This window comes from Canis aureus, chromosome 16, assembly GCF_053574225.1.
Source record: "Canis aureus isolate CA01 chromosome 16, VMU_Caureus_v.1.0, whole genome shotgun sequence".
NCBI classification, from domain to species: domain Eukaryota; kingdom Metazoa; phylum Chordata; class Mammalia; order Carnivora; family Canidae; genus Canis; species Canis aureus.
In genome coordinates, this window is record NC_135626.1 from 17,384,390 (window position 1) to 17,401,501 (window position 17,112).

Here is a 17,112-nt window from a genome sequence, read left to right on the forward strand (position 1 = left end):
ACATGTCTTTTCATGGCTTTTTAGCTCATTTCTTTTTAGTGCTGAATAATGTTCCATTGTCTGGATGTATTTAATTTATCCGTTCACCTACTGAAGGACATCTTGGTTGCTACCCATTGTTGGAATATATTAAAGTACAACCTTAAAATGGCACCATGTTATTTTACTCCAGGTACTTAAGAAAAAGGTGTAACTACAGTGTCATTGTAACACTAACAGTAAATCCTTAATATCATTAAGACACTGTCCATATTCAAATGTTCAGAAGGCCCTTTTAAAATACTATAAACAATCAATAAATAAAAATTTTTTGACAAAAAGTAATATAAGCCTCTGAAAAAGCAATTTCTTTATCACTGAAACTAAAGAAGGAAATCTTGTAGTGTATAATCTGTAAGATTTCAATAGAGTGCACTCCTCTTATATTAATAGCTTGCTTTGTATTATAATTGTTTGTAGGACTTGTATCTATGAGTCCAATGCTCACATTCATATACCTCACATTTCCCTCCTCAGTCTTTAGAACATGCCCTGGTAGTTCTTATTATAAATTACGCTAGTAGCCAGTATTTATTGAGCTTTTACTATATGCCAGGCACTGTGCTTTATATTCACTATTTCATATGATTCTTATAATCCAATAGGATAGGTATTATTTTATCTCCCTCCAATTAATTTAGTAACTTACTGAAGGTTTCATAGTTAATACATGAGCTGGAATTTGTTTTGTTTTTTTTTTTTTTTTTTTTTTTTTGGAATTTGAATTTAAGTCTTCCTGAGCATGCTTTAAGATGCTGAGTAAAAAAGGTTGAATGATCTAAAACTGACCTTCTAAATTTCCTAATATATCTGTTGTCTGTTAACTTCCAGGCTGTAAGACTAGAGAGTACTTACCAGAATAGAACACGCTATATGGTAGTGGTTTCAACTAATGGTAGACAAGACACTGAAGAAAGCATCGTCCTAGGAATGGATTTCTCTTCTAATGACAGGTATGGTACCAAAAAAGGAAGGATGAGAAAACTCCTTTTTAAATAAAAATTCCAGTTGCCTTTTGGGTTACTACAAAAACATCTTATGCCATTCTACTCTTAAAGTTCAATGCCTAAAACTACGGAGTACAAAAGTATCTTAGCCATACGGTCTTGAGAGATGAAAATGATTAGCGAATGTCTTTGGTTATGTTCCTAATTTATCACTCTTCCTTACCTTCCTCTCATCCTTAGGTGGTAATGAATATAAAGCAAATGATTTAAACTTATTATCTCCAGGAATAAAAAGCTGCATTTTCTTTGTCATTAACTTTATTTTAGAATCACTTTGCTGATTCTAGAGCATGTACCCTTTGTGATAGTGTACCAATAGGTCTTGGGTTCAAAGAGGCCCCTACTTTAATCTCTTATATTTATTCATGGCCTTACACCTTGCTTTTACCAAATGTTTATGCTTCCTTTTTCCTTCTGAGTTAAAAGGACAGAGTTGATTCTTTAAACTCAGAACAGAACCTTTTATAATCATGCACCTTTGGCTTTAGCAGTACTTTGCATCCTGTAATTAAAGGTATCATACCGCACTCGGAACCTGGCTCTTTTGTGCCCCCTAAAGTTTATTGCTTTCCTTTTTTATTTTCCTACTTCTTCTGGAGAAACCTTAGGAAGACTGTGGAATGTGGCTAAGCAGATCTTTGCTCTCTAGATAATAAGCCTCAGGAAATCCTGCCAGATGTCTCAAAGCATTGACTTCCTGGTTTAGAACTAGAATGGAACTGTGGAGTAGCTAGCAGCATGACCCAGGCCTGGGAGAATTTAGCCACAAAGAAGAGGCTGGGAGTGATTCTAATTGTTCTGCTGTTGGGAAGAAAAGAATCACATTGTCATTAGAAGATTTTCCAAACAAGTGTTTACCTAAGCTTGTATAGTCAACCTGAAAATTATTTGTGGTTTCACAAGGATCACAAGGCCAGAGTTGTTACCTCGTATAACTCTTACAGCCTTTAATTTTATCTTCTGAAATTGCACAGGCTTGTAAACCACACTTAGGTTTTCTCTGCATAGATTTAACCTCTGATGTTAGCTAAGCAACAGACCTTTTGGTAAGCACTTCCCCTTTAAGAGCACCTACCTTGCTACATTCATTAGTATTATAAGACCTCTGATTTGGATTTTTCTCTCTCCATCTGTGCTATCCGTACAATAGTTGCTAACCACATGGTGACTATTTAAAGAAGTTAAACAAAATTTAAATTTCAGTTCCTCAATCACAGCTAGCCACATTTCAAGTACTCTAGTGATATGTGACTAGTGGCTACAGTATTGGACAGTATATACATAGAACACTTCCATCGTTGCAGAAAGTTCAGGTGGACAGTGCTACTCTGTATCTTATTTCCTTTGGTTCTTCCTGACTCCTCCTTTGGAAACCCAATAAAACAAGCACTGGGACTGCATGGAAACTTCACTTCAGCCTTGCCCTAGAAATATAAGGCAATAACTTCAGATTCTCCTGATCCAGTGTCTTAAGAAATCAGATGTGTGGGCAGCCCGGGTGGCTCAGCGGTTTGGTGCCTGCCTTTGGCCCAGGGTGCAATCCGGGAATCCCGGGATCGAGTCCTGCGTCGGGCTCCCAGCATGGAGCCTGCTTCTCCCTCTGCCTGTGTCTCTGCCCCTCTCTCTCTCTCTCTCTCTCTCTCTCTCTCTGTCATAAATAAATAAATAAATCTTTAAAAATATATTTATGATAAAGTAGGTTTTGTTACCTGCATTTTAAGATGAAGTAATTAAAGGACGCCTAGGTGGCTCAGTGGTTGAGCATCTGCCTTTGGCTTTGGCTCCAGTAGTGATCCTGGGGTCCTGGGATTGAGTTCTACTTCAGGCTCTCTATAGGGAGCCTGCTTCTCCCTCAGCTGGTGTCTCTGTGTCTCTCATGAATAAATACATACAATCTTTTAAAAAAAAAAGGTGAAATTAAGATGGAGAGACAGTGAATAGCTTGTCAGAAGGGACTGAAATACTGAAGATCAAATCCAGATATTTTGACAAGATGTAACTGCCCAGTAAGTGGTAGTTATTATTATGTTTGGTGCTGTTATATACACTTTTCAATGTGTTACCTAATGTAATCTTCAAAAACAGCCCAATCAAGAAGGTATATATTTATTCAGTTTTATAGATGAGGAAACTGGAGCACAAAGCAATTAAATAATTTGCCTAAAATTATGCAGTAGTGCTAGAACTCAGGGTCCAGAGCCCATCTGATTTTAGAGCCTGTGCTCTTAATCATACTTTGCTGTTCTGCCTCCCGTGTGTAAGGTTCCTTCTACTATACCATACTGCTTTTCTAGCTACACTGGCAGGAAGAGGGTGTCAGAGCCTTTGGGAGACTGGATGGAAGAGGGAAATGGTTTATAGTAGCCTTAAGAAGAGAAAGTGGCAGAGATCGGGGATAGATTACAGTTGTCCAGAGGAATGGTGTGTTAGAGACACAATTGGGAGTCCCTGGCATCCTATTCCAACCTGTTCCATTAGCTTAAAGCTAGTTTCCTCCCTGGGTTAATGAGTGATTTAAATAGGATTTTAATTTACTGTATTGGGGCTACCCTTTTGTTGCTTGCAGACAATTCTATTCACTCTGCATTTCAGCAGTGCTAGGCTAGTTCAGTGCACTGCCACCAAGTACTGTTTTACTTAAGTTGTATTGAGTGTATTTTGTCTAACTTGATCACAAACCATTAACAATTACTTTTTAAAGTATTTTAATTCCCTTTCCCTTTTAGAGTATTGAATGTGTTCTAATGTTCAATAACTACATAAACCTCAGGATTAAATTTGGACAAATTATGTATTCAGAGGTCTTCAGCAACCAGAAATAGTTCTTAGCATTAGAAATAATTTTTAGAGTTGAATTGGAGTCTGTGACCTTGAGGTGAAGCCTACCAATCACAAGTTAGCAGCAATCACCTGGATTTTTTTAGACAGTGTCCATTTTTGAAATAGCAATACAAGGAGCTCAGTCAGTAAGTTTTCTTTGTTAAATCCATAAGGACTTGACTACTTGTTTGATACAGCTCCAGAGTACATGCATTACATTAAAAGTAATATGATAGAAATTCCTCCACTCTAACACGACAGAATTTAGAGTTTAGGGGTTTTATCCTTTGTGTTGAAAGAGTAAAGAACTGCTTCCTAGAGTAACAGGAATTAACCTATACACTATTTCTTGTCTTGTCTTGCAGTAGTACTTGTACCATGGGCTTAGTCCTGCCCCTCTGGAGTGATACCCTAATTCATTTGGATGGTGATGGGTAAGAGCTTTCCCTTTTTATTCACCTATAGAAAGCCAAGGGGTGAGGTTCCATCTTCATGCCCATTCATTAAGCTGATTGGGAGGCCCAGTGTGCCCAAGTGAACTGTCATGTCAGCAACTCAGTGAGTCCTTTTAAACTCCTGTTTTGGGGATCCCTGGGTGGCTCAGCGGTTTAGCGCCTGCCTTTGGCCTAGGGCGCGATCCTGGAGTCCCGGGATCGAGTCCCATGTCGGGCTCCCGGCATGGAGCCTGCTTCTCCCTCCTCCTGTGTCTCTGCCTCTCTCTCTCTCTCTCTCTCTCTCTCTGTGTTTATCATGAATAAATAAATTTTTAAATCTTAAAAAAAAAAAAAAAACTCCTGTTTTGTAAAGTGGAGTAAAAATACAACTTGCCAGGGCCTCTTACTTCTGTTCTTCTAGGCTGACTACAGTAAGAATCCAAACAAAGAAAAACTAGTTTGTTGGCTCGCTCTTCAATCTGAACATGTGGGACTGTTGCAATGCTCTCCCAGAGGATGATATGTTCTGTTTCAAATAACCTCTTGCTGCCTCTGCCAGCTGTCAGCCTACAGTATAACCCCATTCCTGTGCCAATTCCTTCCAGTGACCCTCCACCCCCACCTCCTGGTGTTTTTAGAATGTGTCCCCAAGAGACCAAGATGTTTGCTCCAGTTTATAAAACCAGGGTCAGGTTTGCTAAGAACCCACAAGGCTTCCAAATAGAAATATATAGCAGAACAGTTTGTAGCTACAGCTGGGAAATTATATGTAATTCCCCAATTCCAGTGTGGGAGTCCATTCATTTTGCTTGGTAGATAAAATCAGACAATTTGTTGAAGCTTTTCAGTCAAGTCCTGTACTCTAGTTAACTTCTACATGAAGTGCCTGATGATTTCTTCCATTGAGCCAGCAGTTGCTAGCCTGGGAAATGACCTTGAAAATTCACAACTGAAATAAGCTACTCTCATTTGTGGATTTTTATCTCATTCTTTTTTTTTTTTTTTCTTCCCTTAGTGGGTTCAGTGTATCAACGGATAACAGAGTGCATATATTCAAACCTGTATCTGTACAGGCAATGTGGTAAGAGGACTTTTAATGTCTCTATAAAGGTTTTTGGGGTTTTTTTCTGTGAAAGTTTTTAAATATATTATTGGGGCAATATTTTGTAAGTAGTAATATTTGAAATAGTACAGTTCTCTATGAAAATGCTGTATGATCTGTGTGTGGTTTTTTGTTTGATCTGTTTGTGTGTCCCTCATAGTTAAAGATGACCTAGGAGCTCAGTTTTCAAATTATCATAGTGGAAGTCCTTAAGCACTGGTGAACAAGTAAAATTCACAGGTGTTCTTAGACTCTGGAAGATACTTATTGGGTCAGATTGCTGGTTGGAACAGTTTTATCGGGACACATTGATTAAGTTAGTGGCAGTCTAGAGCCATATCTAGAACATCATACTACTACAGTGCATTAGTGTTTAATTTCTTAAAGTAATCAGGGATACTATTAATAGATAAGTTTCCATTAAAATTTCTGATGACTGTAAGACTGCAAAATGCAAATAAAGCCGAAACATTATAAATGTTAATAACCATCAACTGGTGTACTGACACTTCTGGGCTACTTAACTATATATATCAGAATTACGCTTTATATGGGTTATATCTATCTAATCACCACACCAACTCCCCAAAATAATAATAGTAGTTCTTATTATTGGTGAGAAAGCTGAAGTTTTGTAGAGGTTACATAACTGGCCTGAGAGTATTTTTTCCATGTAGGCAGAGTAGACTCTTACTCTCTTATTCTAGATTATCTAGAAAAATGATCTGATGACTAGGGAATAGTATGACTCTAAGATTCAGAGTCTATCCCTGAGTTAGGGATTTGATTTTCAGTTTCTCATTCAGTTACCTTATTCTGTAGTAGAAGTCCTCATGAGGAGCAGAATGGATAGAACAAAAACCAAACAGGAAATAAAGGAGCCTGAAAAGATTCCAAGGAGCTCATTTGCCCCTGAATAACAGGACTGATAGGCTTGAGGTGGATGCAGTCATAAAGCAGAGACAACTGAACTTCAGAATCTTATCATTTCATGCAGTAATTGAGGTGCAAGAGAGTTACAGGTCATGTGTTTAAAACAGATTTTTGAATTTTAGGGCATATTTCACATAATTTTCTCATGGAAAGCTTACTTTCTTTGACTAAGGCTCCTTTACACGCAACTGACATACCTATTCCTAGGTACCAAGTAAAGCCAAACAGCTGACATCCCATAAATGACAGTATTTTCAGTTATATTTTGAGAAGGAGTACAAAGCAGTCTTAATTCTTTAGACAATGAAAGAAGATTCAAGTAATAACCTAGTTCAATCTTTGATGTTCTAAAGCAAACTGATTAGTCCTACTTCTGTTGGCTTATTGCTGAATAAACTTTTTGTTGTGCCATCTGGAGAATAGTGAACTGAAAGTCACAGGGGAAAAAAAGGTGATCTATGGATCAAAGTGGCATTTTGACCAGGTGTTTCCTTCACAGGAGGTAGTTTAATGTAGTTTCCTGGGAAGCTCCTGTATGCAACAGAAATATCTGAGATGGCCAAGCCTTGAGTATATTTTAGTTTCTTTTTTTTTTTTTAAGGTTTTATTTATTTATTCATGAGAGACAGAGAGAGAGAGAGACAGAGACAGAGACATAGGCAGAGGGAGAAGCAGGCTCCATGCAGGGGTATGGGGCTCGATCCCAGGACTCCAGGATCACACCCTGGGCCAAAGGCAGGTGCTCAACTGCTGAGCCACCCAGGCGTCCCTAAGCCTTGAGTGTATTTTAGGATTCTTGCCTCAGACACATGTGGCATATGCTTTTGAAGCACAAGTTTTCCCAATGAAGATAATATGCATCAAATATTGTGCTCAGCTGACCCTTACCTGTAAATCTATGTAGTGAAACTGAAATTCACAGAGAATTATCTGAGAATTAGAAAAACTTCTCTGAGAATTTGGCTTACTTTGAGTAATACAAAGCATTCTAAAAGATTCTGCAACTTTATTTTTTAAGGAAAACTCTTTCCCAGATAAAAATGGACTGAAATGGGGCAGCCCAGGTGGCTCAGCGGTTTAGGGACACCTTCAACCCAGGGCCTGATCCTGGAGTCCCGGGATCGAGTCCCATGTCAGGCTCCCTGCATGGAGCCTGCTTCTCCCTCTGCCTGTGTCTCTGCCTCTCTCTCTCTCTCCTCTCTGTGTCTCTCATGAATTAATAAATAAAATCTTTAAAATTAAGAAAATAATGGACTGAAATTTTTTTCCTTATTAGGTTGATAACTAATTTATTTTTTAATTTACATTATTTGGGATCGACAAGGACTTGAACAAGTAAATTGTCATTTACTATTGGTGGGAGAATAAACTACAACAACCTTTCTTGAGAATGAATCTTTCTTGCCAACATGCCTTACCATTTGCCTGCCCTTTTGACCTAGTAATTCTGCTTCTAAAAATTTATCCTTTTTTAAAAATAAAAATAAAATAAAATAAAAATGTATCCTAAGGTAATAATTGTGGATATGTGTAAAAATTTTAACTATAAGAATGTTTGTCAGTGTTGTAATAATAGCAAAATGTGGAAAACAATTTAAATGTCTGAAAAATATGAATTAAATTATGGTGCATTGATGTTATTAAATATAATACAGCCATTAAAATAATTTCATTGAAGAATATTGACATATATGCTGGTAAGAAGGTTTAAAGTAAAATCAAGTTTAAAATGTAATAAATGAATGAATGAATGAATGAATGAAGAAAGAAAGGAAAGAAAGAAAAGAGAAAGAAAGAAAGAAAGAAGAAAGAAAGAAAAAGAAAGAAGGAAGGAAGTAAAGAAAGAGAAAGAAAGAAAGAAAGAAAGAAAGAAAGAAGAAAGAAAAAGAAAGAAAGAAAAAGAAAAGAAAAGAAAGAAATATAGAGGGATACCTGAGTAGCGCAGTCAGTTGGACGTCTGACTCTTGATTTCAGCTCAAGTCATGATCTCAGCGTCATGAGATGAAGTCCTGCATCAGGCTCTATACTCGGCAGGGAATCTACTTGAGATTCTCCCTCTCCTTCTGCCACTCTCCCTGTTCTGTCTTTCTTTAAAATAAATAAATCTTCTAAAAAAATAAAATAAAATGTATATAGAATGTGGTCATATCTTTATTATTGATGGATGCCTTGACAAAAAGACTGAAGAAATCTATACTAGAACTTTAACAGTGGTTATTTCTCAGTAGTTAACTACAGGATATTTTTGCCTTTACTTAAGGTCCCTAAATTTTCTAGAGTTAGCATGGATCACTTTTGCTATGGGGGGTGGAAATTAAGTGGCATTTTTAAAAGAAAGATGTCAATGGATTGCCTATAGAATTCTCTCATACTGTCCTCTTCCCATAAGAGAAAGACATTAGCTTATAGCTAATGAGACATTTTGTTTAATCCAGCTATGAACTAGGCATTCTTATAGGCACGTGAGATGTGTCAGTAAACAAAATGTAGAAAGATCTTTGCTCTTATGTAATTAATTTCCTACCATTTAAGGCTTCAGCTTTTCTCAAATATATAACTAGAAAGGTTCTTTTCAAATAAAAAAATAAAAGTTTTTTTTTAAAAGGTACTTTTCAGGTTTGTTTACCCTCTTGGGTTCCTGAGTTCATAGTCAGAGATTTAATTAGTATAACCAGAGCTATTCTTAGAAAGTAGCTCAAGTGTATGAATAAATGGTTTGAAGAGACTGAGAGACTAAAGCAACAAGAATGATAAATGTTATTAGATAAGTACTTCCTGGGCATCAAAGGACATGTCTTCAAGGCTTAGAGACATCTATCTATATGGTCTTTGTGGACCCTCTAAGAATCATAGGGAATTTATGCTGTAAGATGATTCTGTGCCAAGGGAAACAAATCTTATGTAGTAAATGGTTGAGATCTTTAGTTCTATAGTGATACAACATATAGAATCCAACTACAAGATCATGAGCTCTGTAGGTACCTAGACCTATTTTTCACTGGTGGGTTGTCCTGGTTGTTCTGCTCCTCTCTACTCCTAACCTTATTAATGCATTATATATTTCAGCAAAAAGTGTCTAGCAGATAGCTATAAATCGATAATATGGTATAATCAAAATCAGAGAATCTTAAATTCCAGGAATAGATTCTCCAGAGGCCAAATTCTATAGGGTTTAAAAATTGAAAGAGTTTTGGGTACTTGTGGATTATTGGCTTTCTGGTATCCCCATGGTTCTGCAGTGCTCATTTTCCAGCGTATCTTTCAGGTCTGCATTACAGAGTTTACACAAGGCTTGTGAAGTGGCCAGAATGCATAATTACTATCCAGGCAGCCTGTTTCTCACCTGGGTGAGTTATTACGAGAGCCACATCAACTCAGATCAATCGTCAGTCAATGAATGGAATGCTATGCAGGATGTGCAGTCCCACCGGCCTGACTCTCCAGCTCTCTTCACAGACATGTAAGTCAGCTTACTCAGGATCACTGAAGTGTCTCTGTTGTATTCTAGGGGGTCAAAAGCAACATGTTCTTCCCTAATCTCTCCTCTTCGAGAATTAATCTTAGCCAATGATACTAGTCAATGTCTATACTACACATTGGCCACACAAAGAATCCTATTCTTTCTGTTGTCTGCAAACACAGGAGTTTAACTCCTGGGCACAATGAAATCTCCATAGTAAAGAGCTGCAATTCCATAAAATCCCATTCAGATTCCACTAATTTGAAATTTGAGTTTAAAGAGAGTGAGGCTGAAGTCTGCCTTGGCATCATCTGTGAAAGAAGGATTTAATAAGCAAATTAATGGTACACAGAAGCTTTTTTTGTTTTAAGATTCCGTATAAGTAATCTCTATACCCAATGTAGGGTTCAAACTTAGAACCCCTAGATCAGGGGTCACATGCTCTACTGACTGAGCCAGCCAGGAGCCCAACATAGAGAAGCTTTTAAAGAGATGTTTCTAATACTTAAGAAAACAAGAAGTTTCCAGTCAATTTAAAAGACTGCCTAGGTTGTTATTGCTCATTTTAAACTGATTTCTGGTCACATATTTTTAAAAATAATTTATAATTCAAGTGTTTGACTCAACCCCACTGTTGCCTTGTTGGGTCTTTGTCAGTGAGATTTTATTAAATCTCCCTGGTGTATGGTAAGTTGGATAAAGGCCTGAGGTGGATGTTTATTTCCTTTTTAGGCCTACACGTTAAAACTTTCAGACATTAATCAGGATGTTTCTTTTGCTCTGAATTTATTTTTCTGCACTTTCAAGGTGTTCTACAACTGGAAAAGAAGAGTATCTATCTACTTACTATCTGACTGTACAAACCTTCACCTTCAGATTCCTAAATTGATACCAAAACAGTTCATGATTTTGTTTTAAGAAAATGCTTTATTTAGGTAATAGTGTAAACTTACTTTTACTAGAAAAGGTGAAATTTCCAAGAATTGTATGAACAGGACAGTCAAAAAAGAAGTGGAACTTTTTTTTGCATAGGGTGTTATTGATACTAGGATCTCCTTTTCATTAGCCCTAGTCATTTTGAAGATCCCACAGTAACTGAAATGATAAGGCTTAGTCTGGCTTTCAGAATCTTGGAAAACGTTACTGAGTTCATGCTTTATAGCTGATTGATGGTTATCAAAGGAATGGATGTCTCATCTGGCTCAAAAATGGACATTCTGGGGATCCCTGGGTGGCGCAGTGGTTTGGCGCCTGCCTTTGGCCCAGGGCGCGATCCTGGAGACCTGGGATCGAATCCCACGTCGGGTTCCCTGTGCATGGAGCCTGCTTCTCCCTCTGCCTGTGTCTCTGCCTCTCTCTCTCTGTGTGTGTAACTATCTTTAAAAAAAAAAATGGACATTCTATCCCAGACTTACATGAGAGTGAAAACTCTTCATTTCTTATGATTTTATTAGAGAAAATTTGGATATTACATCAGAAAGAAAAGGAAAGAAAATTGGCAATAATTTGTCTATATCCCCAAGCAAGGGAAAGTAGTCCCTGGAACATGCTGGAGGTTCATTAAATCTTAGCTCTTAGTATGTACAATATAACTCCAGCTTTAATGATATATTTACAAACCAAAGGTCTGTCCTAGAAAGAAAAACTGAAAAGCTGTAGGTCAGAGTATTGATAATGATTATCTCTAATGTAGAGATTTTCAGTGATTTTTATTTTTCTTCATGTCTTTGTGTATTTTCAAATTTTTCTCTAGTGAAATCAAGAAAGTGTGTTTGTGTTATAATGTTTTTTTCTCCCTAAATTGACTAGAAAAGCCTGAAAAAGAATGCTGAGCGTACAGGGAGAATATGTGCCAAAATGGATTTAGGTACTCTACTGCAAATAAAGTTTGTATTTTGAAATACAAGGAAAGGGAAGAAGGGAACATACATGTATAGTGCTTCCAGTGTATGTTAAATGTTATGCCAGGCACTTTATACGTGGTACATCATTTATAAGAACCTCATGAGGCAGATATTATTATACTCATTTTATAAAAAAAGAAAACCCGCTCAGAGAAGGGAAGGAATTTGTTCAAGGTTGTACCACTAGTAAAGTTGCAGGGCTGGGATTAATACCCAGGTGTGAAGAAAAAAAAAAATTAAAAAAAAAAATACCCAGGTGTGTCTGCTCCCAAATCACTCTGCCTCAGAGAACTGTCGTGAAGGATTAGGAGAAAGATTGCTAACTAGGGATCTAACTCATGCACATAGGTGGTAAAATTTGTTTTATAAATATTTTTAAAGGTTTTATATATTTATTCATGAGAGACACAGAGAGAGGCAAAGACATAGGCAGAGAGAGGAGAAGCAGGCTCCATACAGGACCCTGATGCAGGACTCAATCCCAGAACTCTGGGATCACGTCCCGAGCTGAAGGCAAATGCTCAACCTCTGAGCTACCCAGGCGTCCCTATAAATATTTTTTAATGGAAGACTTTAATGTATAACTTTCTACCATTAGCTATGTCTAGGAAAAATGGTTGGGAGCATGATTAAGAATTTAATCCTGCTCAAGACAGGGATGCCTTGGCAGATAGGGAGATGGCACAGGCATTATCTGTATTCTGCAGGGTTCATGAGAAACTACAAGCCCAAGTGGTGGGGAGCCCCAAGGTTCTGAGGTCAGAGCATCCATCTTTGGAGATTACTGAAGCTATTTTTGCAGACAGTGATAAGGCTGTAGGCAGCAAGGGCAGACAGGATGCCTGAAGGCTTAGTCCATTTCCATCTCCAAATAAGGAGGTACAGAGCAGATACCTTTCTTGAGTAGGTAAGAGGGAAAGATGAGACAGAAAGTGCTCTTTGTCAGCCTCACTCAAATTCTGCATAATATGAAATAATTCTTTTAGAGAGAAGCATCCAGTTACATTAAACCAATACCTTTCTAGTAATTGGAGAGTTAGCTTACTAGTTTAATTTCCTATTAAAGTTCCAAGGGTAATTTTATTTTTAAGAGTCAGAAGATTAAGGGAAGCAACATAATCCTGCAGGTAGAGTGTTAGGCTGGGCTGAGAGTACTGGTTCTCCTGCCAGTGTATGCGATCTTTGGCATGTCATTTAACCTTTCACATATTTATTCCTTTATCTATAAAATGGGGGTAACAATTTCACAGAGATGTTGTGAGAGCTTTATGAGAAGGAATGTATTTTGGATGGAAATATTCTGAGTAGTTAATTCTTAAAAACCCATTTTGGAGTGAATTTGCTTCAGTTAAGAAGGCAGAAATCATTCTTTCATCTTTCCTGTTTTCTAGAATAATAGCAATGAATGGTGAGCATTAGGTGGCATTTTAAGCCACAGAAGACCTGATCCCTACTGAGTCACACCACTGTTCTACCCAGCTTGGTATTCTAGTTCAGCAAGTGGTAGTCAGGGATACTTGATGGAACAGTATGACTATGCATCTGCATTAAAGTAGTATACACAGTATAGCTTATTTTTTAGTCCTTCATAGATGTACGTGGATATATTTAAGGGCTTTTAAACATGTACGACCTCTTCAAGTAATCATTTCTACATGTTTACATTCTATACATTGTGAAAAACTTTTTTAAATACTTTTTTGTTTGTTTGTTTGTTTGTTTTGACATGCCCCCAGAATATAAATGTTTGAGGGTAATATAGAAAGTCTGGAAAAAAAAAAAAAAAAAGAAAGTCTGCCAATTTGGAAACAACCAAATGGCACTTTCATTAACCTAGTCAAATTCCTGCCTAAGAAAAAAAAATCACCATTTCTCTCTTCTCAGACCAACTGAACGTGAGCGAACAGAAAGATTAATTAAAACCAAATTAAGGGAGATAATGATGCAAAAGGATTTGGAGAATATCACATCCAAAGAGGTGAGAGACCTTGAGTTCTTCTTATTCCAAGACTAGGAGTGGGATAACAGTGGGTATGGGGTTAGAAATAGTGAATGATTGATTGAAAGTACAGAGGTACTTTTCAGAGATGAGTAAAATATGTCTTCTTTGTTTCAGATACGAACTGAGTTGGAAATGCAAATGGTGTGCAACTTGCGAGAATTCAAGGAATTTATAGATAATGAAATGATAGTGATCCTTGGCCAAATGGATAGCCCTACACAGATATTTGAGCATGTATTCTTGGTAAGTCTGAGGACCACTCTAAGTGATGTGCTAAATCTAGTCCATACCAGCTCTGGGAGAACAATTGTTAAATTTGAGTATATTTAAATAAAATATAACTTAAAAACAAAAGTAATAAATACTTAAACCCTATCCCTTTCTAGTTTTTTACTAGATTTTATTGTTATCTGTGCTCTAGGTTATTTACATCTACTATATGGTGGAAATGTTAGATAATGGTGGGCTTCTGCTCATCTCTTCCCAATTCCTCATTCAGTGACATCAAGCTGGTGGATTAAAATTGACTTGGTGGGAAATTTTACACCAAGGAAATGGGCAAATGCTACAAATCAGTCCCTTCCCTCCTGCATGGACTGTTAAATATCTCATCTGTTCTTCATGACAGTCAAAAGTCAAACAGACCAGTCCACGATAGCTTTATACAGTGTATCCAAATAGAATGATCCTTTGACATCACTCTTTCACATTTTCCAAATTTGCATAAGGCCTAATATATCTGAGCAGAGCAGGTTGGACTACTTATGAACTGAGAGACTATTGAACTTTAGAAACATTTAGAACCTTATAGCTGCATTTTGAGTCCCCCCGATACTTTTGTGATTGCTAAAATTTTAGTGACTTAAAATTGTTCGTGATTCCTGAACATTCAGTGACCTGCACTTAGCCCAAGGATAGCTTTCTGACCAATGGATTAGGGAAGCTTCTAAAAACCTTAAGACTCATTCTCCTCCCAAATGTTAGAAGAGTTTTAGTTTCCATCTGTACACAGTAGTGGGAATAAGGTTAAGAAGGTAATTAAAATCAGTGGGGAATGTCAGAACTTCATTTTGTTTCCACTTCCCACACACTTTGACCAAAAATACTGTAATAAGGAAATAAATTGATTGGTTTGAATTTCATTTCCTTTCTCTATTTCACATTTGTGAAATGATTAGAAGCTGAGAAACAGGAAACAAGAGGAATAAATGCACAGGAACTGACTAAATTGGATCATCTCACCCCTGAATATTCAAGAGTTTATGTCACCAAGCAGTCAGATTTTATGCCATTGAAGGCTTGTGCCCTGAATTAACTTTTTGACAGTCTGAGAGTATGTGTGCTTGTAGAGTGATTCATAGTGCTGTATAGCTATGAAATTACTCATGAAAAGCTGTGAGCTGGAAAGGGAACTTTTTTTCCATGACTTTAACTTGACCAATGTGTGTTGCCATTTCTGGGTGTAGGTTATACTGCAAAACTGTCATTGACCTTTCCATTTGTAAAGTACTTGGCTTTGTTGTCATCTGTGTATACCTCCGCAAGGGTTCCAAGTATTCCCTGCTGGTGTATCGTTGGAAAGAATTTTTGGATCATCTATAGAAAACTTATGAGTCACTCATTCAAATGGACCCTGCCCCTAACTGTGTCTGTGTAACATGACTAATTTTTATGAACAGCAAGTACTTATACCCAAAAATAGCTCATGTTAGAAAATGACCAGAGCTGTAAACTCAGAAGTCACTTTTCCATTACTTGTATTTTAATGCCAGAAAGGATGTAGACATAATGAATATGAAATACAATTAATATGTGACTGTTCAACCTGTTTAATTTGGGTGGACTTCCCTGTGTCTCTGATGCCACCCACCCAAGGACTATCTTCTCCGTACTTCCTCTTGAAATAATATGTTTTAGGATATATAGAGAAATTTTAGTAGTACTCTTTCAGAAAAAACAGTCCAGTTCTCCTGAGATTTGAGTCCCTAATCAACTACAAATGCATTTGAGTATTTTTACCAGTATATTTATCCTATTATTTTATGAATATTGGCATATTCTTCTGTCTTGGGTTTTTTTTTTTACTTATTATAAAAATAAATCATGTTCATTTTAGAAAGTTTAGACAATTTAATTTTTTTTAGTGAGCTACACATAGTCCATTCCTTTCTGTTTATTTTTTGACTGAAGTATAATTAACGTACAATGTTATATTAAGTTCAGGCTGCAACATATCGATTCAGCAATTTTATGTACTACTCAGTGCTCACCACAATAAGTACAGTCCCATTTGTCATCGTACAATGTTATTACAATATTATTGACTGTATTCCCTAATCTGTACATTTTCATCTCTGTACTTTATTAATTTTATGACTGGAAGTTTGTAACTCTTAATCTCCTATCTATTTCACCCATTCCCCCACCCAGCTTTCTTCTGGCAACCACCAATTTGTTCTCTCTATATATTTTTTAAATATTTTATTTATTCATGAGAGAGAGAGAGAGAGGCAGAGACACAGGCAGAGGGAGAAGCAGGCTCCATGTAGGGAGCCCAATATGGGACTCGATCCTGGGACTCTAAGATCATGCCCTGGGCCGTAGGCAGACGCTAAACCACTGAGCCACCTAGGGATCCCCTTGTTCTCTATATTTGAGTCAGGTTTTATTTGTTGGTTTTTTATATTTCATATATAAGTGAAATCGTATTGTATTTGTCTTTCTCGGACTTACTTAGCATGATTATTGGCATATTCTTCTGTCTTAGGTTTTTTATTTATTATAAAAAAGTAATTCATGTTTGTTGTAGAAAGCTTAGACAATTTCAGAAGACAATAAATAACATTTAATCACCAGCAAAAGAGATAAGCAATGATACATTTTGTTATATAATATTCCAGTCTTTTTTTACTTTCTTAATGTGGTCTGTATATTTTTGAAAAAGGGAAATCCTAATCAGCTTCAGATTATAATTCTGTTTCCTAAAGAATGGACATGTTCTTTCCATTGTGTATATTTTTCTTACTTGGGAAAAACTTCCAAACTGGAGAATTCTGAAATTTAACTCATACCCAGCAAAATGAGTACATAACACTTCTTCATCAATGGCTTTCTCCCTTTGCACCACCATATCCTGTATCCAAACCTCTATCTCTTCTCCAGTGAGTGTGTACTCTGCTGGCTTTCCCAGCAATTGACATGGAAAAAGAGGTTTTATCCAAGCTGCAAGTGGTGGTGTTAATTTTCTGCAAAGTCATTTCATCTTGTGCGGAGCTGCCATGCCTGAAGTGCAAGCAGATTGTGTGAAGGAAGGCGGCAGGATTTTTCCCCTTCCTTTTGAAACTGCTTAGCTCTGCAATGCACTGCACAGAGCTGTTTATTTAGAAAGGTATCCAGCTGGTATGGAGAAGA

General features: G+C 37.0%; 1 protein-coding gene across 7 annotated transcripts in view; it reads left to right on the forward strand.

Annotated features, from left to right (window-relative positions):
* The window catches only part of SSH2 (slingshot protein phosphatase 2), a 242,024-nt gene that overhangs the window by 190,864 nt on the left and 34,048 nt on the right, over positions 1-17,112 (forward strand). For all 7 annotated transcript variants that reach the window (XR_013354117.1, XR_013354118.1, XM_077851891.1 and 4 more), the window contains 6 exons: positions 871-992; positions 4,232-4,300; positions 5,316-5,381; positions 9,601-9,795; positions 13,584-13,677; positions 13,816-13,944. Coding sequence is in view for 5 of the 7 variants with exons in the window: in XM_077851891.1 (XP_077708017.1) it covers positions 871-992; positions 4,232-4,300; positions 5,316-5,381; positions 9,601-9,795; positions 13,584-13,677; positions 13,816-13,944 (675 nt within the window). In the remaining 2 variants the exon portion in view is untranslated. The remainder of the gene's footprint in view (positions 1-870; positions 993-4,231; positions 4,301-5,315; positions 5,382-9,600; positions 9,796-13,583; positions 13,678-13,815; positions 13,945-17,112) is intronic.